We start from the raw sequence: 23,573 nt of genomic DNA, 5'->3' as shown, positions 1-23,573 counted from the left end.
CCACGAGTCATGACTCATGAGACAAGCAGGGTAGCAGACCTTTGCAAGCTGTAACTTTTGGGCCTCCAGACTCAAGTTTTGCATGGGTCATTAGTTTTTTTTTTTAGAAACACATGGGCCATTAGCTGATTATTACTGAATCGCAAAAAAAAAAAAAAAAAAGAGTCAGGGGGGGGGGGGGGGGGGGGGGGGGGTGGCACAGGCGCACAGCCCACGTTGGCCCCCAGACACCTCCAAGCGCACACGCGAGATCTCCGCGCCGCCCTTCCCTTCGCCTCCCCGTCCCCGCCACCAGCGCCCGCCGCCCAGCTCCTTGTACTGCCTCTCGCGCGCCCAGAGCAGCGCCCTCGTCACCCAGCCCTGCACAGCCGACCTGGAGCACGAGGGAGCACAGGAACGCCCTGGACTTGTGGAGATTTGCGGGAGATTTGTGGAAGAGAACCCACCGAAACCCTAGCTGGGTTCGGACACCCTCCGAGCCGCCTGAGCCACGTACGGGATTCAAACAGCCAGAGATTGACAATGCTTTCCTCTCGGGGGAATTTGTTGGGGGAGAAGAAGCGAGGGGGAGAGTGCTAAACTAGGGTTCAGGGAATTTGGGGCCGAGAGGAGCACGATGAGCATCGTGCCCAAGGAGACGATCGAAGTCATCGCTCAGAGCGTCGGCATCCCCAGCCTCGGCGCCGATGTCGCCGTCGCGCTCGCCCCCGACGTGGAATACCGCCTCCGCGAGATCACGCAGGTCAGGCCCGCCCCCCTTGCCTAGATTTCGTTTTGATTCCGTCGCCCTAGGGATGTCCTTGGAATTGTTAGCAGTCGAGGTGAATTTGGGGAGCTCAGTAAGCGATGTTTTGCTGATTTGCTACATCTGAGCTAAGTGCTGGTTGTGTGCTTCGGCCAAATTAATTAATAAGTGTATGCGATGAGCATCATTTACTTTTCGGGGATGCTATGAGTCTGTGGGCTGGAATTGTTCCCAGTTATCCAAAATTTACTGGTTGTGTAAAATGGTGTAGGGCAAAAGAAGCATCCCTTTTTCCGTATGTTCTCATCAAGATTGCTTGGATTGTCACCGTTTTCCCAACTAAGTACATGCCATTTGTTTGGGTCCATCTCCCGAGCAACTGTATGAAATCAGTACTTTTAATTCTAGGGTGTGCTTGTTTATGATGTGAGATGGAATTTTGAGGGCTGCATGATGGGATAAACTTGTCAAGTGAGATGGTGTTTGTTTTTCCACTGGCACAACTGGTGGAAAAGTCTTTTTTTTTCTTTCAACTGATAATTCGAGTTATGCTGCTTAATTAGTTGAGTCCATACAGTTCTTTCCCTTTAGGGATGTAGAACTTAGTTGGATATCAAAATTTTGTCAAAGTACTAGTGGAGTTTGATAACAGAAGAGTGTTCTACAGCCTGATATTTCATTAGCTAGTGTTTTCCATAATTCACTTCTTTGTGGATACTGTCTGTTCCCTTTCCCTTTCTGCCACTTGCGCTGATTTATGCTAAAATTATAATCCCATGAGTCTTCATGAAACCTTGCAGTTTTACTTCTTCTTTTGCCATTGTGATGATCCCATTTTCTGTATTTTTGCCTCAGGAATCCATTAAATGTATGCGGCATGCAAAGCGGACTGTTCTGACGGCGGATGATGTTGACAGTGCCCTGGGCCTAAGGAATGTTGAGGTGAATTACCTTCCTATGCTAAAATTTCTGGATACTTGCAATGTATGTTTGTAGGTCCACTATGCACTTATGAATTGGTAGCTAATAAATTTAGGATTCTTTTTCCTTGTATTTTTTCCGAATCATGTTCAGAACTTCCAAAACGTGTAACTACAATCAACTTTTAGATTTTGATAAGTGTCTTTATGGTATTATATGTAAATGATATTCAACTTACGCCCTCCACTTGCATATTTGGTTCAGTAAACAATCGAACAAGTATTTTTTGAACAATGATCCCATATGTTTATTATCTCGAAATTTCATCTCAGAAATCTTTAGCAAAAAGTGGTTTGGCTTTACTGGTACATAGTTGTTTACTTGTTTTTACTACAGTTGTAATATCTGTTCCTCAGTTCATAGATGTGATTTTCTGACTAGAATTTTCTCAGCATGTCAAGCTCTTTGATTAGCTTCTGTTTGTGTGAAACTGCCTTATGCAATTTTTTGTCATACTTTTATATTGAAGTGTCTAAATCCTCTGCTACACCTTATTTTGTTTGAACTAACTCTGCTGTTTCATTACTGTGGGTTCTCCATCAGCCCGTGTATGGATTTGTTTCTGGTGATCCATTGCGTTTTAAGAGAGCTGTTGGGCATAAGGATCTCTTCTATCTTGATGATCGGGAGGTAGACTTCAAAGAGGTAGGGGCAATATTAATGATTATTAAATTTTCGTACCACTTATTTTGAAACAATTCATTTGAAATGTTTCTTCCTGGTTGGTGTCATGCAGATTATTGAAGCTCCTCTGCCTAAAGCCCCACTGGACACATCAGTTGTAGCCCATTGGCTAGCGATCGAGGGGGTGCAACCTGCAATACCGGAGAATCCTGCTATTGACGGTTTGCTCTTTTTGTCCAGACATTTATAGTCCTTACTTTTCTCCTTGGCAAGATGTAGTCACATTCTTCTCTAATATTGAGAGAAAAAACACTTGTGAGTTGTGACAAATAGCATTTTATTTCAGCAATTGTACCACCAACTGAAAATAAAAGGTCTGAGCATGGGAAGGATGATGGACTTCCAGTTGATGTCAAGCTTCCTGTTAAGCATGTATTATCTAGAGAACTACAGGTACTTTGATTATGATTCCGTGCATTGTATATTACTCATATATCCAATAAACTTATATACCTCTTAACTGTTTGGTTTTGCAGATGTACTTTGATAAAATAGCTGAGCTTACTATGAGTAGATCTGATACGTCCCTTTTTAAAGAAGCCTTAGTGAGCTTGGCAAAAGATTCTGGTCTTCATCCTTTGGTTCCTTACTTTTCCTACTTCATTGTAGACGAGGTTGTACATACCTTTCTTGCTTTTGGTTTTTTTTTTTTTTTGAGATGGCATTACTTAAAGTGTATATCCATCTGACTTTCAGGTTACCCGGAGTTTGGGTGATCTTCCTGTTTTATTTGCTCTAATGAGAGTAGTCCAAAGTCTTCTCCGTAATCCACATATTCATATTGAACCTTATGTAAGTGGTAAACCATAAAGTTTTGATAATTCATGTGTGTGGCTTGTTTTTAGTCATTTTGTATATTCTTTTCATCATATTAGTCCTAAATTAGCAATATTTGTCTTGATTTGTAGTTGCACCAGCTAATGCCATCAATGATCACTTGCATTGTTGCAAAAAGGCTAGGGCATAGGCTCTCAGATAACCACTGGGAACTTAGAGACTTCTCTGCCAATTTGGTTGCCTCGGTATGTCGGAGGTGAGTGATATGTGAAGGGTGTCAGTAGGTCCTGTGTATAATTATCAAAATTTAATTCAATTACATTTATGATTTTAACTCCTTGATTCCCATATTATGATCTTAAAGAACAGTTCATAAAAAATGTGCCCATGAAAGTGCTTTATCTTAGTTATGCTAATATGCTAGACAGTTTTAAGTTGAAGATCAAGTCAATAATAGTTTGACCACCATTTCATACTCTTTCTTCCATATATACAAGATTTTACTATTTTGTGGGATCATGTTATATGTGACATGATCGGTTTCATGGCAGCTTACATCTTCTTTAGCGGAAAACATACCAATAAACCATTGCATCGCTTTGCTACTGAGTAGACTACATATTGTGTTCCTTTTAGAGACCAACTGGTAAATAAATATTTTCACTATATATGCTGTGTGTGGACAGAGGATTTATTTTAGTTCTATCTTCATGCATTTGTTGGGTGGGTCATGACTTGTTCGTGTCTTATGTGTTCCCCATAAATCCATTTTCTTTTGGAATTGATAGATCCATAGGCTTTTGCATACTCTGCTCATGGAGCGTGAGTCCTTTTCTGAATGATGATCTCTAGCTCTCTTTGCTAATTGGTCTTTTCTGTATGTAGTAATTGGCTAATTGCCTATATAATTTTCTCATGACATTGTTGATCAACTGAAGATGATGGTTTTCAGGTTTGGTCATGTCTATCACAACCTTCAAAATCGGCTAACTAAAACATTGATCCATGCATTTCTTGATCCTGCCAAATCACTGACACAACATTACGGTGCTGTTCAAGGGATATCTGCATTGGGGCCCAGCGCGGTAGATCCCATTTGAAACTCATTTTTTTATTAGTTATGCACTGGCTGATTGTTTTTTTCTGCTTACCAGATTAGACTTCTTCTTTTGCCCAACCTTGTGACATATATGCAACTTCTGGAGCCGGAACTGCAGCTTGAGAAGCAGAAAAACGAGATGAAAAGGAAGGAAGCTTGGCGTGTTTATGGTGCCTTGCTGGTCAGTTTAGAGTCCTCAGTCAATATAATGTTTACTGCATTTTGGTTCACCAACTAATACCAAGCTAAGTTTCTTACCAGTGGAATGCATTTTTTAGTGTGCTGCAGGCAAATGCTTGTATGATCGGTTGAAATTATTTCCTGGTTTGCTTTCTCCATCGAAGCGACCTCTTTTACGGAGCAACAAAAGGGTCTTAACCAACCCAAGTAAGTGTTGAATATAAGCACACTATTAGTTGAATATATGCCACTAGACACATGTTGACTGGCAATTAAGTGCCAAATGGTCTTTGCTGTCAGCAGTTGAATTAGTAGACTTTGAAAGTAAAGAGTATGTTGCACTGCAAATTTCAGATAAGCGAAAATCTAGCGCAGATCTCTCTTCAACTCAGCCACCTCTGAAGAAGATGGCAACAGACGCAACAGCCAACTCCATGGCCTCAGCTTCCATGGGAGGAAACATGCAAGGTGCCATGGATGGCTTTTCCAACCAGTTAGCCAACCCTGGCATGATGCAGGCCTCGTCCTCCGGGCAGATGGTGGAGAGCATCCCATCAGCTGCCATCCGGAGAGATCAGGGCAGTGATCTCGCTCAGAGAGTTTCTGCAGTTCTTAGGCAAGCTTGGAAGGAGGATCAGGACACCGGTCATCTCTTGGGGTCTCTGTATGAGGTCTTCGGTGAAGCCATCTTCTCCTTTGTCCAACCACCAGAGATTTCCTTGTTTGTGTAGAGAGGAAATGCATAGGCTCTAGGTTTTATTATTCTACGCTGTTGTACAACTAGGGATGTTTTGCAGAGTTCACGAAACGTGGTTTGACATTGTCAAAGTAATGTAATGCAAGTTGTAGTTTACTCAGTTACTGCATGTATTTGTAACATATTCCAGTTATGCATGCTGTGCTGCTAAGTTATGTCACTAGTATTTCTTCAAGTCCGGCTATCCACTACATGCATTTTATGGTGGCATTGGCATTCAGATGGCATAGTTTGCTTTTGTAAGCGCCTGCATTTTTCCAACTGGGAACGTTTGATGTATTCTACTATAATTGTCAGCAGGTTGCCAGGTTTAGTTTCCAAATTTATTTATTTTTATTAATCTTCTGGCCTAGAATCATGGAGAAAAGGGTGAAATTGACCTGCACTGATCCCTGATCTGAAGAACAGTGGCTTCAGCCGCAATTTTTCGTGCTCACTTTGTTTACGCTTCCGCTGGAGAAAAGACGTAAACATGAACGGTAATGCTGGAAGTCAGATGTCCATCCCCGCTGGACTTCCCGGTTGGTGTACTCGACGTGTAGAAGCTGCTGTTCCTATCCGCTCCCCTTTGGACACCGTGATTAAAAAAAATATTCACGTATCTGCTCCGCGACTAGCTCAGCCGTGGCTCCTGCACGCCTCCCTCTCTACTGCGCTTCCCGTCAGCTTTCCTCTCCAATGCCGTTGTACCTGCACCGCCGCGCGAGGCCGCATAACCCGACTGTTGTTGCCTCCACCGTGGGCACTGCGTGCGCCCTATCGCCGGGGCCCGCACAATCGCTCGCCCGCCATCCTCCTCCACTGCGACCGCACAGCCGAGATCCTGAAAGCATATGTTGCAAGCGTATATTTCGAATGTTTCAGAAGTATGTTGCAAGTGTTTCAAATGGATGTTGTAAAAGTAGATCATGATGTTGCATATGTTACATTGTTGTACACGTATATTGTAAAGGTTTGTTACCAATGTTCCATCTGTGTTTTCTGAACGCACGTTGCAAGTGTGTTTATCTGGGTGTTCCATATATTTCACACATACATTGCATGTGTTTTATCTGGATGTTGTGTATGGTTGCAATGGTTTTCAAGTGTTTTTAGGTGTTTTTTTTTCAAGTGTTTCACAAGCATATTTCAAGTGTTTCATATGCCTTCAGACGTATGTTGCAACTGTTGTATTTGCATGTTTCAAAAGCAAATCGGGTGCTGCATCTCTCCTCCTAGCCTTCTGTTGCATCGTCTCGGTGTGTCCTCCTCTCGGCGCTGGCAGGGCATCCATACAACGTCACGGGCGAGTCCTTCCCCTCTTGTCGCTCGGGCGTGCGGGCCCCGCGCGGAGTGCGCGAAACTGAGTGCAGCGCGCGTCCGTCCGTCCGGACGTTCAGGCGCTAGCATTGCCGAAACATGAATTGTCCAGGGCTTAGATTAGGATGTAATATCTTAGCCCCGGACAGTTCAGGTTTTAAGTGACTTTTGGCATCCAGTTCCTTTCCTCCATAACCTTTTGTCAGTGGTGGTAATTTACTGTTATAGAGGGCTTGTTGTTAAACACGTTGACGATTAACTAGTGCAGCAGCCTTTTTTCCCTTTTTCTTGTGATGTCAGAGAGGAGGGCAGTATTATCCTAAGAGGTGTTGCTTGACTTCGGTAATAACTGTGCTAATGCTTAGCTAGGTGCTTTTGTTAGAATAAGTATAATAATAACCTATAAGCAGACTGAATGTTGAGATGGAGTAGAGAGGAGTAGCCGACTTAGACACAGGAACCGAAAAACTCTGTGAGAGAAATGAGTGGAGCTAGAATTAATAGTGAAAAGTAACTATTATATGAGTGGACCGAGAGGTAAGCTGTAAAGATTTTTACACCCGGCAGCCCGCTCTACTATTAGCCTGGCTTTTAGTGTTTGTGTGTGTGTTGGGTTTGGGGGGGAGGGGGGGGGGGGGGGGGGGGGGGGGCGGTGTGCTTATGCACTCCCTTAAAAGGGAAATACAGCTTTGACCTTTGAGTAGCCTCCATTCTAAAACTTGCTTCTATCAGGTCCACATGTCTCCGTTTCTTTGAACGTGGCAGCATGTATCTCTGCGCTTAGAGTGAGTGCTTTTGTAACAAAAACACCCACTTTAAGTTTGTAAAGTCTTTGCTTGCTAGAAGAGTGTTGCCATTTGATCTTTAATGTTTCATCCTTGCTTTGTGGTTCTGCCTGAAAACTGGGAAAGAAAAATTTCACCTTTTTGTTGTCATTTTCTTGCAATGCATGTATTATTTCCATAGGATCACATTGTTAAGTTAATATGGATTCTATTGGATGAATTTATCTTGACACCTGTTTAGTTAACACCACAATTTGTTCGCAACAAAAAAAAAATTAACACCACAATTATGTTGGTCAATTTAATGAAGTATTTGATAGTATTAAGAATGTGTAAGTTACTGCTCATTTTTGTGTTTTTTTCCTAGAATGTGATGTCACTACTGATCATGATTAACCAAATTTATAATTCATCTTTCTGACAAAGTCATTGCAATACTTACACAATGTGATGCAAAATTTTACCTTAGGTAACTAATTCACTTTTGACATGCAGAACAATCATTTCTTCTCCCTTTACTAGTTGCAGCACTGCAAGTCTGTCCTGTCCTAGTAACTAGTAAGTGTTCTGCGGCTCGGCGTGCCCCATCACTGACTGATCACAATTCACACCGATTCTAGGAATGATGATGGCATCCATGCAGCTAGTGTATATGGACATGATCTCATGAAGTCCGTATCTGATCTTCAGGTATGATGGTGAGTCCCTTGCTCTATTTTAGCATGTATCATCTGATAACACAGCCCTTTGATTTGAAATAAGGCTTAAGGAGACTTAACTTTTCCTAACAATTTAAACTAACCTAATACTGTCTTATTGAACACAGCTTAAATTTAATTCCTAGAAAACTTTGTTACGGAAACCTAGCTATAATGATATGCAGGAAGTTGTATTTTCCTCCTTTAGCAAAGCATGTCTTCTCAGTAGTTGTATCATATATGTTCTACCACCCAGTTGTATAGCAGAACCATGTGAGCAAGAATACTCTCTCCCTAACATGCCTTTGCTGTTCGCAATAGCCATGGTTGGTGCTACTATTGGAGGTAAGCTCATCACACTCTTAACTAAAAAGAAAGTTTCAGGCATAGAATGTTGGTTGGAGCTTGAACTGGTTGTGGATTTAAGCATGACAATACACAGTGGACGGTTTCCTTACTTCTGGGCTTATGTTTTCTAATGTTCATCAACATCATCTTTTGTTACAAATGATTTAAATATCTGAGCGTTAAGAGCACACATTGAATCATTTCTAATTCCTGGGAAATGCAGGAGCATGCTATGCACTCTTGCAAGTTAATACTTATTAAACACAACTTTTTATGTCCGATTGCTTTTTTTTTGCAGTTTCTTATTTAGCAGTGCATTTCGTTAAATTTAAGACATATACATAGAAATGCATATTCAGATGCAACAAATACGGAGTGCAAAGAAAATTACATTTAGGAGCATCCTAGTTATCATACATATGTTCGATTGCTTTTTCCCCAGTTTCCTTATTTAGCCGTGCATTTTTGTTAAATTTAAACATATACACAGCAACAAAGAAGGAATGCAAAAAAAATACATTTAGGAGCATCCTAGCTATCTTACTGATTACACGAGTGACTCCTGCTTTCCTTACTTTCTGCACCCAGTTATTGTGAAAAAAGACACCTCATTGTAAAAAAGAGGAAAGAGGCACCCAAATTTGAGTTGAAGAGGACTTCAACTTAGGTTCTGGGAGTGTACACCCACACTTCCCACCATCTGATCTCCTACCAGTTAATCTGAAATAACTGGATTATTTCCACTAATTTCCAGTTTTCTTTTGTATCTGCAACTATTTATGGTATTATAGTCTTTTGTGCTGACTGCCTTCCCTGTTTTTTACCACTATTTTGTCTTGTAGTGAGTGCTACTGTAGCCGAGGTACTTTCTGAGAAGAGGATTGTAACATTAATTCTGTTTAATGACCACAATATCATAGAGTTACTCATTGTCAGAACTGAAATAGATGGACTGCACACAATTTGCGAAAAGGTGATTCTCCAATCCTGTGAATTGAAATAGCATCTTCACATCCTCTGAATTTAATATAGCTATATGATGTACAACCCTACTGGACCGAAAGAGCTGTCAAATTCTATAACATAAGTACAGAGATACAAGGCCACTCGGTAGCTGCACAGCTAATGCTAAGAGTCTAAGATCAACTACTTGGCTACTTGTACGACACCAAAGCGTTATTCACCTTTTCATGCCTGTTATGTAGCTTCACACAGGGGCACAGGGCAATGCCAACTGGTTTGACAAAAGAGAAGAAAAAAAGATAGTCTGTCACATGTAACAGGAAAAATACAGTTCAGCAGGGGAAAAATATTAGCAAGTCGTTTATGTTACCTTCTTGAGCTCAGTAATTTCCTTGGTATTCTTCTTGAACGTCACAACTTATCCTTTCGGGAGGAAAGCATGGAGCTAGTTGTACTGCAGGTAAGAGCAATTCCAGCCATCGTTTTAAATCCTCAAGAAATGTGGTGCCCCTTTTCATAGATCAAATGCTCAGACCAGTACCAATTTCTATATAGCAGTGACTTGTGCCTGAACAAATTGGCAGTTCGGCACAAAGTTCTCGAGTTCAGAACATGGACACTTGTGACTGACACCAGTCCTTGTAGGATTCTTGCGCTGAACAGCTCCTCTTGATCCATTGACCACATGTAGTTCATTGCTTTTGGAGGACTCAAGTCTGAGTCTTACAACACAAAAGTTTCCGGTGAGCAAATATATCAGCAGTTCAGCATTTTGGCCATGAGATGTTTGATAATTGATAGTAGTAATGATTGAGTGAGACGTTAATAACACAGCCATGGCTTGGTTGGGCATCCATTGATCCTTCAACTGGGAGCATCTATTCATAAAGCCTAAATGATAACTGCATATGCTCAGCAGCTGGAGTGGCACATGAACCATGGAGAGTATCAGCAACAGAAACTCAGATATAATTCATAAATAGCACTGCAAATTAAGAATGAAGAAACAAGAGAAGGCATTTGGAGCATCTACCCCATATTAACCACGTGTATCCAAATAGATGACAGGAGTAAGCATTCATACCAATGGAGAAGTGAAGGGTCAATCAAACAAAGGTTCTTGAATGAGGATCTTCATTTTCTCGACAAGAAAGTCAAGCACATCCTTCCTTCCTTCTTTCAAAAGTAGCTGCCTCAGTTTGCCAAAAGTTGAACCAGGAGGTCTAATGCCCTTCTCTATCATATCTTCAAGCAGGACACAAGCTTGGCTAACCTCACCCTTGTCACAGAGACCATTGATCAGCACGGAGAATGTGTGCATGCTCGGCAAGAACTGCTTCAACCGCATATACTTCCATACCTTCAGTGCCATCTCTATCTTATCATTCTCACAGAACATCTTTATCATCATGGTGTAAGTATCAGAGTCTGGTTTGCAGCGCTTAATCATGCTGCGGAAGACCCTATATGCCTCATCATCCTTTCCAAGGCTAATCAAAGTATTTAGGATGATGTTCCAGGTCCTTGAATTGGGGGAGATTCCATGGCCTTCCATGTCATCCATGACTCTGAAGGCATTGTCAAACTTTTTCACTTTGCAGAAGGCAGTGACGAGCGCATTGTACACAACAACATCAGGCACAATCCCATCCTTCTCCATATCCAAAAATGTTGCAACAGCATCCTCAATCCTCATATCAACTCCATAAGTATGCACTAAGACGCTGTATATGAAGGTTGTCGGTTGGCATCCCCTGGAGCTCATGTCCTGCATGACACAGACAGCCTCTTCGACTCGGCCTGTCTTGCAGAGTGCATCGACGATGATACCATATGTGACAATGTCAGGTTGGCAACCAGCGGCAAGCATATCGCTGTAAACCTCCCGCATCTTTGGGAGGTTGGGTGCTCTCCCCCAACCCTCAAGCAAGATGCTATAGGTCTTGGCATCAGGACTGAACCGATTATTCATCTTGTCAAAGATCTCCTGCGCCTTGCGCACGTTCTTCGACTTGCACAGTGCACCAAGCAAGCTGTTGAAGGCAGCGAGGTTGTGGGCAACACCATACCTCTCCATGATGTTGAACGTGTACACTGCCTCATCAAACTTCTGCGCCCGGGCATATTTGTGCATGATGATGCCGAACGTTTCAACATTGGCCGCACCCTCCTTGCGCATGACGGCCACGACGTCCCACATGAGTTGGTACTGCCTGATCTTGGCTAGGGACGCGACCACCGTGTGGTAGGAACGCACGGTATGGGCACACCCGCCGCGCTTCTGCCTGCGCGTCCACTCGAAGAAGCGGTACGCGAGCATGCCGGCTTTGTCGAGGCGCTCAAGGACGCGCTTCGCGACCTCGGGCGTGACGCGGATGCCGCTGTGGTCGAGCTTGTGCTCGAGGGCCCAGGCCTTCCGGCAGGAGATGATGAGCTTGCAGAGGCGCTTGGCGAGGTCCGAGGCGTCCAGCAGGGTATCACAGCCCACGCTGGCCCCGCCTTCACTGCTAAGCATTCTTACAAACACTTCGCGTGCCTTCAACCAAGTGTGGTGAAAGTCACCCATTTCTCTTCGGGAAAATTGGTTCTATAGCATTGAAAGAATCGTGTTTTCGAAAAATACCATTGAAAGATCTGGAACACGTGAAATACCACCAAAAGAGTCTTCCGTCACCGAAAACTAGCATTCTGTCACGATTCAGAGATAACACCGTGAATCCACCGTCCTCGCCTTCTTCTTCCCATCTGCTCATCTCACCTTCTTCCCATCCGATGAGAACCAGCGGACAATCCTTTCTGCGTCAACTTCGGCTTAGATGGAGTCCATGCGCGCTGAGGGACCAGATGATGCGCGCGGGCAGACGGGTCACGGGTGACGAGCGGCTCGCCCGGCCAAGGCAAGGCCGGCACTGCACGGATGGGTGACGAACAGCTCATGCGGACCAGCATCCACGACCTCCCCGATAAAGTCCTGAAGCTGGTCCTCCTGCGTGTCCGCACGCCCATCTACCTCTTCCGCGCCGCGGCCACGTGCAAGCTCTGGCGCCACGTGATCGCCGGCGACGGCTTCCTCCAGCGCGTCCGCTCCCTCCACCAGCGAACCATCTTCTAGGCCACTACTGACTACTCCGTGAACACCACGAAGCCAGGCTTGTGTTCTACCGTCACCGAGTTCGTCCCTTTCCCAGCGCGGCCAACAGTACGCCTCTACCAGCGCCTCTCCCTTGACTTCCTCATCGACGTTGAGCACATGCACAGATCCCCAGTGCTCACTGACAGCCGTGGTGGCCTCCTCGCCTTTGTCCGTGACGATTTGCACGCCGTCATGTGCGATCCCTGGACCAGGCAGTACAGGGTGCTAGAGTCCCCATGGGAACGGCCTGGAGATAGGAAGTGCTTGTATGACTACCTCGGTGCCTTCATTCTCGATGCCAGCCACGGCGACGGCGACGACAAGAGCTCGCTCATGTCGATCTTCAGCGTGCTATGTTTTTTTTTCGTGACCGCGCTCAACTGAGCCCGTTTTCATTAAGAGGGTAGCAGACGAATACAGAATGCAAGCCACGGCTTGCAACAACACAACAAGGTCGAAATAGCAAAAAGACGAAAAGGCAGTAGAAACACTACGGAGCTATTACATGACACCGCTTTACGACCAGGTTGCGATCAGGGGGGGCGATTCTACTGAAACCCGCTGTCACCCAAGCATCGCAACTCTTCTCGGATCTTCGGCAGCAACCATGCCGGCATAGTGGCGGACCTCTCGAAAATACGGCTATTGCGCTCTTTCCAAATTAGCTAGGAGACCAACAGAAACAGTGCATCGAAGCCCCTGTGAAGGTCCTTCGGGATGAGCTTCCTCTCGCCAAACCATTGATCAACGGCTGTTGGCTCAGCCAGAACAGGCTGCAGCAGGGAGATGGCAGCACGTAATCTAGCCCAAACCTCCCTCGTGTAGACGCAAGCAGTTAATAGGTGGTTCATCGTCTCCGGAGCTTTGTGGCAGAGCGCACACAGGTCGCAGTCCTGCAGCTCCCTTTTTTCCCACCGTAGAGGGAGAGGAGCCAGAACAAAACAAAATGATCTCAACCCAACCTGGGTTAACGTAGAGGGAGAGGAGCCATGATGTCGGTGTCAGAGTGCTCGGTGATGACGACGGCGAAGCTTCCCGTGTGTGGCCACCGGCCTGTGGTGACGAGTGACAACGACGCGATAGAGAGGTCCCCACGCGAGGACGACGCTGGTTGGTGCTGGCGCCGAGGTGCGCGGCTATGCCGATGCCGAAGTCTTGCACCAGTTGGTGCTGGAGGCCTGGAGCTCGATGGCAAATGCCGAGACGCTGCAGCACTTCGATGGCGTCGAGGTGAAGTTGATGTTCTTCAAGCAGCAGGTGGAAGTGGAACGCGACGACGTCGCCGTGGTGTGCCAGGGTGTGCAGCTGCGGCCCGACATCGCCGCGCACCGCCTACGTCTTGAACTTGATGCCCTACCTCGCCGCGATGTGTGCCCGTTCGTCCGCCCGCCTGGCCGCCGGTGGTTCCATGCGGGCCAGCGGAGCCGCCCAGCTGAAGACCCGTCTCGCCGTTTTCTGTGCCCGCGCACCCGTGCTCACAACCGTGACCCGCCGCCCTCGCTACCGTACGCGAGCTGCTCGCCCTCGCACGGGCTGGAGCTATCGGCTACGAGGTGGAGCAGGAGCCGCGCCGCATGAGCTGTTCGTCACCCATCCGTGCAGTGCCGGCCTTGCCTTGGCCGGGCGAGCCGCTCGTCACCCGTGACCCGTCTGCCCGCGCGCATCATCTGGTCCCTCAGCGCGCATGGACTCCATCTAAGCCGAAGCTGACGCAGAAAGGATTGTCCGCTGGTTCTCATCGGATGGGAAGAAGGTGAGATGAGCAGATGGGAAGAAGAAGGCGAGGACGGTGGATTCACGGTGTTATCTCTGAATCGTGACAGAATGCTAGTTTTCGGTGACGGAAGACTCTTTTGGTGGTATTTCACGTGTTCCAGATCTTTCAATGGTATTTTTCGAAAACACGATTCTTTCAATGCTATAGAACCAATTTTCCCCACAGGCGAGGCGAAGGTGATCGGCGGCGACTGAGCGGCGCTACGAAGCTACCGCCAAATCGAAGAGAGGAACAGGTGCGACTGGGCGAGTGCGATCCAGTCCGTTTCGTGGAGTGACCTCGAAGTCAAGGCAGAGAGGCATATGGGCTTTAAACCTGGTGAACTGATTGGGCCGACATTGGTTTAATGAGAAGTCATAAGGCCCAATGCTGGTGAGCTAAAACCTCAGAAAGCGAGAAAAGGGGAGCCTCCACTGACCACTGCTCGACCCAAAAAATGGCGGCGGCGCCGGAGGAGCTGCTCTGCGCGGCGGCGAAGTCCGGTGAAGAGGAGGAAGTCGCTAAACTCCTTGCCTCAGGAGCTGACGCGACCCACTTCGATGCCGACGGCTTGACCCCGCTCATGCACGCGGCCGCGGGGGGGCACGCCGGCGTTGCGCGCCTCCTCCTCGACCGCGGTGCGCCCTGGAACGCGCTCTCCCCCTCGGGCCTCTCAGCAGGGGACCTAGCCTCGGACCCCGACACCTACGACATCCTCCTCGACCACGCCCTCCGCTCCGAGCTCGTCCTTGGCACCGTCGCGCGGCGGCAAGCGGTCCCCGCGAACGCCTCGGACGGTGCCCCGGCCGAGAGCTACCTCGAATCCAGGGTCTCGTTTAGCGAGGAGAGGGTGATGGACGCGGAGAGCAAGGCAGTGATGATGGCGTGGGAGCGGCCGCTGATGGAGGCGCACGCGCAGGCGGTGTGCCAAGGCGGTGGCAAGGTGCTCAACGTGGGGTTCGGGATGGGGCTGGTGGACGAGGCGATACAGAGGTACGAGCCCGAGGAGCACACCATCGTCGAGGCCCACCCAGAGGTGTACGAGCGGATGCTCAAGCTCGGGTGGGGCGAGAAGAAGAACGTCAGAATCGTGTTCGGCCGATGGCAGGACGTGATGCCGCAGCTCGGATCTTATGACGGTATAACATATCTTTTGCCTTTGCTTATTCATTTCAGTGTTGTCATGTTTGGTCATCGATGTTGCAATGCTAAATGCTTTCTTGTCTGGGGACTGGGGGTAAGTTTTCTGTTGCTGAATGTCCTAGTTCTAGGTGTCTTAGGTGAAATTTCCGTAGGTTTGCATTATCCTTGCATGCCGCCATGCCCTAGTAGGTATTCTGGAGTATGGAGAAGTTGTGCAAAAGCTGAAGGATAGAAATTTTTTGGGAGTATCTCTCAAGTGAAATTTCATAGGTTGCATTATCCATGGTATGCCTAGTAGGGATTCAAGAGTATGGAGAAGTTGGCTGAAGATAGGAAATTTCTGGAGTATGTCTCAGGTGAAATTTCCATAGGCTCTAGCAGGAATTCAGGAGCATGAAGAAGTTGGTAGTATCTAACAATAGTTTTCTCTGTGTCTGTGGCCTTTCTGGAGTAATGTTCTGTAGAATGACATAGGATTTGGTGATGTTAAGATTCATTGTTTTCAATGAATGATAAAGAAGCTTATGCTGATGCTTATTAGTATCAAAGATGATACTTTAGTTTTCCAGTTGGTTCTGGTGCTTCCCCGTCTGACCATTCCTCAATTACTCTCCCTGTTCTTCCCCGTTGAATGTGACTTCTCACATCGCTGTTCCCGCCATCCACCGGCATGACTCCACCAGTACTGGTGCCCACTGCCCAGTGACCGCATCCACTAATGTCACTGGTTCCCAGTGTTCACCTCATCCGCTGATGCTGTTGTGCTCAGCCAAAGGGATGGCCATCTAACATTGATTTGAGAGAGTGAATTGCGGAGACCATGGATCCTGTCTGGATGACTCTCATGTTCCTCACCTAGTCCATCAGAGTACAGCATGCTTCACCACCGTTAAGAACTCCTTGGCCTCCATCGATGCCCTCACAGAAGCTCGGACCTCCATCACGGCTGGACCTCAGATCTGAAAGGAAAGGAGGAAAGATGAATGAGTGGAGAGTGGGATGCTCAAGATAAGGACTTTCACCAGTAAGCTTGTACCTGAGATGGAAGCAGGACATTCTGGGTGACAATATTCAGCTGTCTCCACAAGCGGCCTCATCCAGGCAATCTTTGTGTGAACCCCAGATGTTGCGCTAGCCAACTACTGCTCATTCCGAGCTGTACCTGAGGATACTGAGAGGAGCATGTTCGGAGGAAAGGGACTGCCGCTGTCAGCCGTGGAGATGGTGGCTGTCACAGGACGGGACATGGAGCTCATAGGGATGCAGGGCATGAATGGATATGATACGTTTAATTAGGCCAAATTTTATCCACTGTCAAGTATTGGTGCACTTTTCCAGAATCTCACAAACATCAGCTATTATTGACTGGAGGGAGTATATTCAAAGTTTTCAAGCTAGTGCTTCTAAAAGTTTTCGGAGTAGGTAATTTTGGACCTTTTGTCAGGAAAAGTGTGCGTCTAGATAGTTTCTGAATACATGTTTACATTGGAAGGCGTCTATAGAAGTGCTTACCACATGAGTATTATGTTGCAAACAGCCGTTTCATGGCTCTGTGTGGCACTTGGAAACCTTGTTTAGCTTCACTCAGGTGGGGTAATTTGCGACAGTATGCACAGAGCTACTGTTTTCTTTTGATGAAACTTATTTAAAAGGTGAACCTTTGTTTATTTTAGTAATCTTACTCTTATTTTTTGGGCATCTTTCTTCATCCATTGAAGTAACCATTTTTTTGGGCACGGTGGTCGTGGTGGTGGTTGTGCTAGTCCAAATAAGAACAGTTGGTTAGTGTTTAGGCCATAAGGCCTGTTTAGAATGCATAAATTCGAAAAAGAATACAAAAACACTGCAATTGGTAGTTGAGAAAACATAGGAACTTAGAAGACACTGCAATACTTATAAACAAATGTGATGTGTGTACATTTTAGTCAACATGCAATGGGAAACTGTGAAAACAGAACCTGGAAACCTGTCTATTTATATTAGAGTAAAATGCACCACAAGTCCATTAACTTTTGGAGGGGTGTCATCTGGGTCCATCAACTTTCAAAGTGCATTTTTTGGTCCCTAAACTTTCTATGTTGTGCATTGCAGGTCCATAACCGTTCAGTTGCTTGGTAATTTTTCATTGAACCCCTTCACTTCAATAACTCTATCCCAAAATAGCCTTATGGAGAACATGAGCAGGCATCGGCGCTGGGAGCCATGCCGTTGCTCAGCGAGCGTGCAGGCGGTCGCACAGGCCAGCCACACCGCCGCGCCAGGCCAACAACGCCATGGGATCGGGCAGGCGCCTGTGCCATGCTGCCGCCAGGCAAGTGGGCAGCCAGCTGCGTGTGCCAGCCACGGCACTGCCGTGCTAGCGGCCGGGCAGTCGTTCGCACTGGGCAGCCACGCGCGCCACTAGGACGGGCCTGCTACACCACAGCTAGGCGAGCCGGAGCCTGGGTGGTCGGGCTGCTCAGCCGGACAGCCACGCCGCCACTGGCCAGGCATGACTTTCCTGTAATTCCCAATAAAAGGAAGAATAGAAGAACAGAAAAGCTGCCGCTTCATCGCAGCACCAAAACACCCAAGTGTTACACGAGTTCGCGTTGTGTTTGTGTGAGTTCGTGAGCTTGACTCCTTCGTCCCCGGCGTCCTGTCGTCGCAGTCGGCGTTCACCGCCGTTCCAAGACTAACAGTGCCAGTGGGTGGCCAGCGACAATGACACCGTATGTATGCAGCCCTGAAGCTAATTGCTAATTGCTTCCTAGTAGGAGTACGTCGCTAGAACCAACAAGCTGACTGCTTTTCCGATCCACATTACTGCAGCAGTGCAGCAGCTTCTTAGGCAGAGTGGCATACATGGGGACGGGGGACCTCGACCTGGCAGGGGCCACGCCGACTTTGTCGATGCGGATGGTGCACCTTGTGTGGCGCAGGTGGCCACGCTCGTTGGCACCGTCTATCCCGAATGTTCATATCAGCGTAGCGGTACGTGTTGTCTACCCTATCTACTTCATGCGGCTCATCAACGCAAAACAGAGGTGCCAGGCCGAGACGATGCAGGCGGAGGCAGTGGCACAGCCGCACAAGGATTCGGACGCTCATGATCGGGTGACGTCGTGGATGCAGAACGCGCTGGAGAACGCGAAGCAGAGGTGCACGAGGCCGAGGCTATGCAGAATGCGCTCGAGGCAGCGCTGCACGACGACGTGACGGAGAGCGCCAAGCGGAACATGGAGACACTCCTCGGGGCATCCACGTGCGTACTCCTCTGTGAGAGGATCCGTGACTCAAAGGACAGGGTGGTGGCCCATCGGTGGCGTGGTGGGCCCCGTGTGGTTGCCCGCCCGCCCAGCGGCGACGTGGCCACCCGCTCGTCCCGCTCAAACGGCGGTGGCGTGGTTGGCCCCGCACGACCGCCATCCTGCTTGCCTGCGGCGCTATGGCGTTCTTGACCTGGCGCGGTGACGTGGCTGGCCCCGCACGCTCACTGAGCGACGTCGTGGTTGCCAGCACCGATGTTCTTCGTGAGGGCTATTTTGAGATAGAGTTATTCAAGTGAAGGGGTTCAATGAAAAATTATCAAGCAACTGAATGGTTATGGACCTGCAATGCACAACATAGAAAGTTTAAGGACCCGAAAATGCACTTTGAAAGTTGATGGACCTAGATGACACCTCTCCAAAAGTTAATCGACTTGTGGTGCATTTTACTCTTTATATTACTTTGCTTTCTCCATGTCTCTTTCTCCTCCTTTTTCCTTGTTGCTCTTCTTATATTAAGAGCACAAGCACCTGGACCAACATTGCTCCCTACCAAACAACAGAACCCGTCAACACCCAAGCATTCCTTATAAGCAAAACCCTTTGTCTTCACTGTGTTTGTAATCCTTTCTTCAAGTGTCATACAGTGATTTATTTGTTTTAGTGTAGCAGACCTGTTCTAAATAAGTGATTTGCATCTTCTTGAGTTCATTCTAACGCTGTGGATGCATATTTCAACATCATGTTTTTTATACTTCGTTTATGAGCATAGATAACTTGAGTGATGAATAATATATGTTCAAATAGAAGTAGGCCAGTGCATGACAATTGATTGATTTCAAACCCTAGTCACCATCCTCTGTGGATAAGTTGTTGAATTATGAGCACATATGTCCTCTATGAATCTAGTTTCGGATATTTCAAACCATGTGCAGTTTGCCATCTCTGATACTTTGAACTGCACATAGACCATTTACCTAGTTTTTATCTTTGAAAATATCAAAGGGAAGGAAGAAAGGAACCTGCAACCAACTATGTTATAGTATTTGTTATGATAACTGAAATTGATATGTAACTAACTAACTGTCAATGCGATAACCATTTCCTTTTGATTTTATAATCAAGCAAAAGTTATCATCTATTTACCGTCAGAGATGAATATGAATTCACGCTCAGAATGGATACTACCATAAAATAGCTTGACTTTCCTCGAGTACAGCCATGAAAACCATAGTACGGAAATCTTCTCTAATGCCATTGTTTTCTTACATGTGCAGGCATATTTTTTGACACATACGGGGAATACTACGAGGACATGAGAGAGTTCCACCAACACCTTCCTAAGCTACTGAAACCCGGAGGCATCTACTCATACTTCAATGGCCTCTGCGGCGACAATGCGTTCTTCCACGCCGTGTACTGCCAGCTTGTCGCGTTAGAGCTAGCCAATCTGGGGTATTCGACGCAGTTCATCCCTTTGCCGGTCAAAGATTGCCTGGCGGAAGAAGTTTGGAAGGGCGTGAAGCAGAAATACTGGCAACTGGATACCTACTACCTCCCTGCGTGCCAGTCAGAATCAGAATCAGAGTGAAAATTCTGTCAAAGTAGTAATGGGGTATTTGTAGTTTGCGTCTGACGCTTGTTGTCTGTTTTGAGCTGCTACATTTGTTCAGGCATGCTGTGTTACAAATTAGTACCGTTTCATTTTCACGAGCCGAACTTTCTTTCCGCATGTGTTGGTTTGCCGTTTTGTATGCTACTGATTCGTGCGTTCGTGGTCCATAAAAAAGAATCCTCGTGGGAATTTGGTTCCCTGGCAATCATTTCCCTTGTCTGGACCGTGTGGTTCTGAATAGGCTTCCAACTCACCTACTGCCGACTCGTGGTTTTCGCATCGAGTGGCCGCCACTGGGTCACTGTTACTGCCTGAGTGCCTGGGTCAGTGGAGGGTGGTCTGGGTGTCTGACTAGCCTTCAAAGCTGGAACGGTCGGTCTCGTCGATGCCGTGCAGACTCTGCGGTGCATGTCGTTGTTGTGGAACTGATCTTATTTTTCAGATAGTTACAGCCTCTGTGCCTTGGTTTTCCATGCCTTTTCATGTTCTGGACGGACGCAGCTTTGTCCTCCCTTCCGCTCCCGGTTTCCTGTGTGCGGCCTTATCGACGACAATTGACCAACGCGTAGTATTAGTGCCTGTTTAGTTCCTAAAAACTTTCTCAAAAAGTATTATAGTAGTCATCACATCGAATCTTGCGATACGTGCATAGAGTATTAAATGTAGACGAAAAAAAACTAATTGCACAGTTTAGTTGGAAATTGCGAGACGAACGTTTTGAGCCTAATTAGTCCATGATTGAATAATAATTGCCAAATAAAAACGAAAGTGCTACGGTAGCCAAATTCTCAAAATTCGCAAACTAAACACAGCCTTAGTGTATTACTAGCACGTCCCCATGAAGGAGGCATGGGTTCTCCGCTCTCGCTCTCCGCTGCCGTGCAGGTGCTCAGAAGATACGTATTTATGCAACATTCAGTCGTTGAACATATCGAATATATTCTGCAACACTTAATTGTTGAACATGTCGAATCTTTGTAGGTCAATATTCTGCTCCATACAACATAGTCGGTCTAATCGTCGTTTTATAAAACTTGCCTTTTAACTTTTGTGTTGTCACAGAGAATGACATAAGCTTATCGCCACTTATCCAGCCTGCTTTGATTCTATGGCTAACGTCCGCATCAATATCTCTATCCCTCTCTAGCATCGATCCCAGATACCGAAATGTATCCTTCTTAGGCACTACTTATCTTCCAAACTCACGTCTCCCTCTTCCTGTACAACTCCGTCAAAGTCGCATCTCATGTATTTGGTTTTAGTTCTGCTCAATCTAAAATCTTTAGACTCAAGGATCTACCACCATAACTCTAATTTTCTATTTACTCCCGCCTGACTTTCGTCCACTAACACTACATCATCAGCGAACAACATACACCAAGGGATTACTAAGACAAAGAGATACAGACTTAAAGCTGACCCTCGATGAAGTCCAATTTTAATCAACAAAGAGATGCGAGCTTACAGGGATGCAGAGTTTGAATTTTTTTTTTTTACATCAGTTCTAATTAGGCAGTACAGGTTTCATTCAAAGAGTTTGATGCTACCTTCTATAGTACTCTTAGTATTGATATGCAAATGTCATTTGCATGCACTATGTACAGGGTCTGCGCTGTTGGAGGCCATATCAGAGATGAAAATGATTAACGGAAATATGTTTACTGTTCCATCAAAGAAACATGCAGAGTTTAATAGGTCTCTTCATCCACTAGCTGTGAGAACAGCCTGCTATTTCAAACACTCTATCAGTCTGCTTACTGTGCTGTTCGTCGCCCTCCCACTGCCGGTGGCGTAGTTCCTTCAGTTATGGTTAAAGGCCGTAAGCGCGGGCCTGCTCATGTTGATGAGCCACATATAGGTAATGTTGTCGTTCTCAACGCTGCTGCTTCCATTTGCTTTGCTGATTCAGTGTTTGCCTTCATAGGCATACACAGAGGCATTCATTAATTTCCCTTTCTGATATAGCCGGACATACCAGCGGACAACTACGTTGTGACGCTTCCTCTATGTCACCTTCGGATTCGAGAATGGCAGTCTCACAAACACGCCTGGTCAGGCGACCGGCTAGGTGATTCTAGAATTTAATATTTACTCCCCTGTGATGTTGCCTACTTCTATGTATATCATATCTAATGCTTTCCTGTCTCTGATGTCAAGTTTCACATTTTTGCAAACCATGCCGAGACTACTGCCTGCTTCTTCTATGACCTGTCAAATATTTTTTTTTTACAATCAGTAGGATGATTCTTCCTATAGTCAGTAAAATTCGTCAAGCTATGCCAGCACAGACCACGTATGTCATCATACTGACCAATCTCTGTTATTTCTTTGCAATACATATGCTACGCCCAGGTCGTTCATTGCCACTGAAAGCCGCAAAAGACGTCCGTCCGTTATACGTCCTGTTTGGTTGGGTTTGTTGCTTATAAGTCGTACTTTTTCAATCAACGAATAGTATTTTTCTCTCACACCAAATTAGTCAACAGTACTTTCAATCATGATTTATCAGTCAAACAAACCCAAACGAACAGAGCGATAGCTCCCGGAGCAAAAAAAAAAAAGGGTACGTGCTCATAATTTACCAGCCAAACAACCAACACTGCTCTTCCATGACACACCGCCAACACTTCCTCTTTTATCAGTATTCCTTCACACATATATATTACTTGCAGAGAATTCGGCGCCCTTGCTATGCAATCGACACCGTCGGAAGCTCCTAACTTGCTGTTGTTCCTCCTGTGTTTCAATTGCTTATTTAATTTTACTACCTGCCATGTGTACCGTTGTATGTAGGGCTGGATAAAATACTCGTGGCTCACCAACTCGTTCGACTCGTGTCCGATTCGGCTTGCTCGTCTCGTTTTAATTTTTTCACGAGCTAAGCTAGAAGTCTAGCTCGCTGTTTTAACGAGTCAACTCACGAGTTGCTCACAAGCTGAAGCCTATCAGCCCACGATCATGAATCCAGAAGATGATGATACTGACATAGAAGTGTACACCTATTCCATTGATATGTAATTCTTATTTTCAACTATTTTATATGAATTTTGATTTTATAATTGTTGTGTTACTTAAATGTTGATTTATGAATTGTTTTCCAAGGAGAAGATGATGCTGACATTGAATTTGTGGATTTTTCTAAGTCTATAGTGGCAAGCAACCAGTAAGTATGCTGGAACTGCATGGATCATTGATGGACCAACTATGTCGCATGGTTGATACTTTTGATAAACTTGATATGTATTAATCATGCATGGTTGCATAATGTTGGACGTCACATTCTGGAATTATTGTGGTATGAACATTATAAACATGTATGTCCTATTTTTTTAAGTAGCTCGCGAGCTAAACGAGCCAGCTCG

The 23,573-nt window shown here is 46.0% G+C and overlaps 3 protein-coding genes and 1 long non-coding RNA gene across 6 annotated transcripts; 3 read left to right on the top strand and 1 right to left on the bottom strand.

Annotated features, from left to right (window-relative positions):
* The first annotated feature begins 204 nt into the window (after nucleotides 1–204).
* On the top strand, nucleotides 205–5,383 carry LOC136476735 (transcription initiation factor TFIID subunit 6-like). 2 transcript variants are annotated; one of them, XR_010763711.1, is made up of 12 exons: nucleotides 205–742; nucleotides 1,601–1,687; nucleotides 2,270–2,371; nucleotides 2,463–2,571; nucleotides 2,697–2,803; nucleotides 2,887–3,024; nucleotides 3,107–3,202; nucleotides 3,319–3,443; nucleotides 4,140–4,272; nucleotides 4,342–4,467; nucleotides 4,575–4,673; nucleotides 4,821–4,960. XR_010763711.1 is itself a non-coding variant. In XM_066474675.1 (12 exons), the coding sequence occupies exons 1-12, from the start codon at nucleotides 617–619 to the stop codon at nucleotides 5,195–5,197; spliced, it is 1,635 nt and encodes a 544-aa protein (XP_066330772.1). In that variant the 5' UTR covers nucleotides 205–616; the 3' UTR covers nucleotides 5,198–5,383. The 2 variants fall into 2 exon arrangements, 1 of the variants encoding a protein (XP_066330772.1); XM_066474675.1 differs by having other exon boundaries at nucleotides 4,565–4,673; nucleotides 4,821–5,383.
* A 3,966-nt stretch (nucleotides 5,384–9,349) lies between these two features.
* On the bottom strand, nucleotides 9,350–11,882 carry LOC136476722 (pentatricopeptide repeat-containing protein At1g77360, mitochondrial-like). 2 transcript variants are annotated; one of them, XM_066474662.1, is made up of 3 exons: nucleotides 10,401–11,882; nucleotides 9,687–10,235; nucleotides 9,350–9,587 (listed from the first exon to the last, which is right to left on the bottom strand). In XM_066474662.1, exon 1 carries the CDS (start codon nucleotides 11,880–11,882, stop codon nucleotides 10,419–10,421), a length of 1,464 nt encoding a protein of 487 aa, XP_066330759.1. In that variant the 3' UTR covers nucleotides 9,350–9,587; nucleotides 9,687–10,235; nucleotides 10,401–10,418. The 2 variants fall into 2 exon arrangements, with proteins under 2 accessions (XP_066330759.1, XP_066330763.1); XM_066474666.1 differs by lacking the exon at nucleotides 9,350–9,587 and having other exon boundaries at nucleotides 10,212–10,235; nucleotides 10,350–11,882.
* Nucleotides 11,883–14,610: 2,728 nt separating this feature from the next.
* LOC136476712 (protein arginine N-methyltransferase 2-like) lies at nucleotides 14,611–20,328 on the top strand. The gene is made up of 2 exons (XM_066474650.1): nucleotides 14,611–15,344; nucleotides 19,874–20,328. Exons 1-2 carry the CDS (start codon nucleotides 14,663–14,665, stop codon nucleotides 20,185–20,187), a joined length of 996 nt encoding a protein of 331 aa, XP_066330747.1. The 5' UTR covers nucleotides 14,611–14,662; the 3' UTR covers nucleotides 20,188–20,328.
* Nucleotides 20,329–21,862: 1,534 nt separating this feature from the next.
* On the top strand, nucleotides 21,863–22,415 carry LOC136476707 (uncharacterized). Its single transcript, XR_010763704.1, has 2 exons — nucleotides 21,863–22,069; nucleotides 22,177–22,415. It is a non-coding gene; the product is annotated as an uncharacterized lncRNA (long non-coding RNA).
* Nucleotides 22,416–23,573: the final 1,158 nt, after the last annotated feature.

Source organism: Miscanthus floridulus, chromosome 1 (genome assembly GCF_019320115.1).
Source record: "Miscanthus floridulus cultivar M001 chromosome 1, ASM1932011v1, whole genome shotgun sequence".
Classification (NCBI taxonomy): Eukaryota; Viridiplantae; Streptophyta; class Magnoliopsida; order Poales; family Poaceae; genus Miscanthus; species Miscanthus floridulus.
This window is presented reverse-complemented; position numbering and strand designations above follow the sequence as displayed.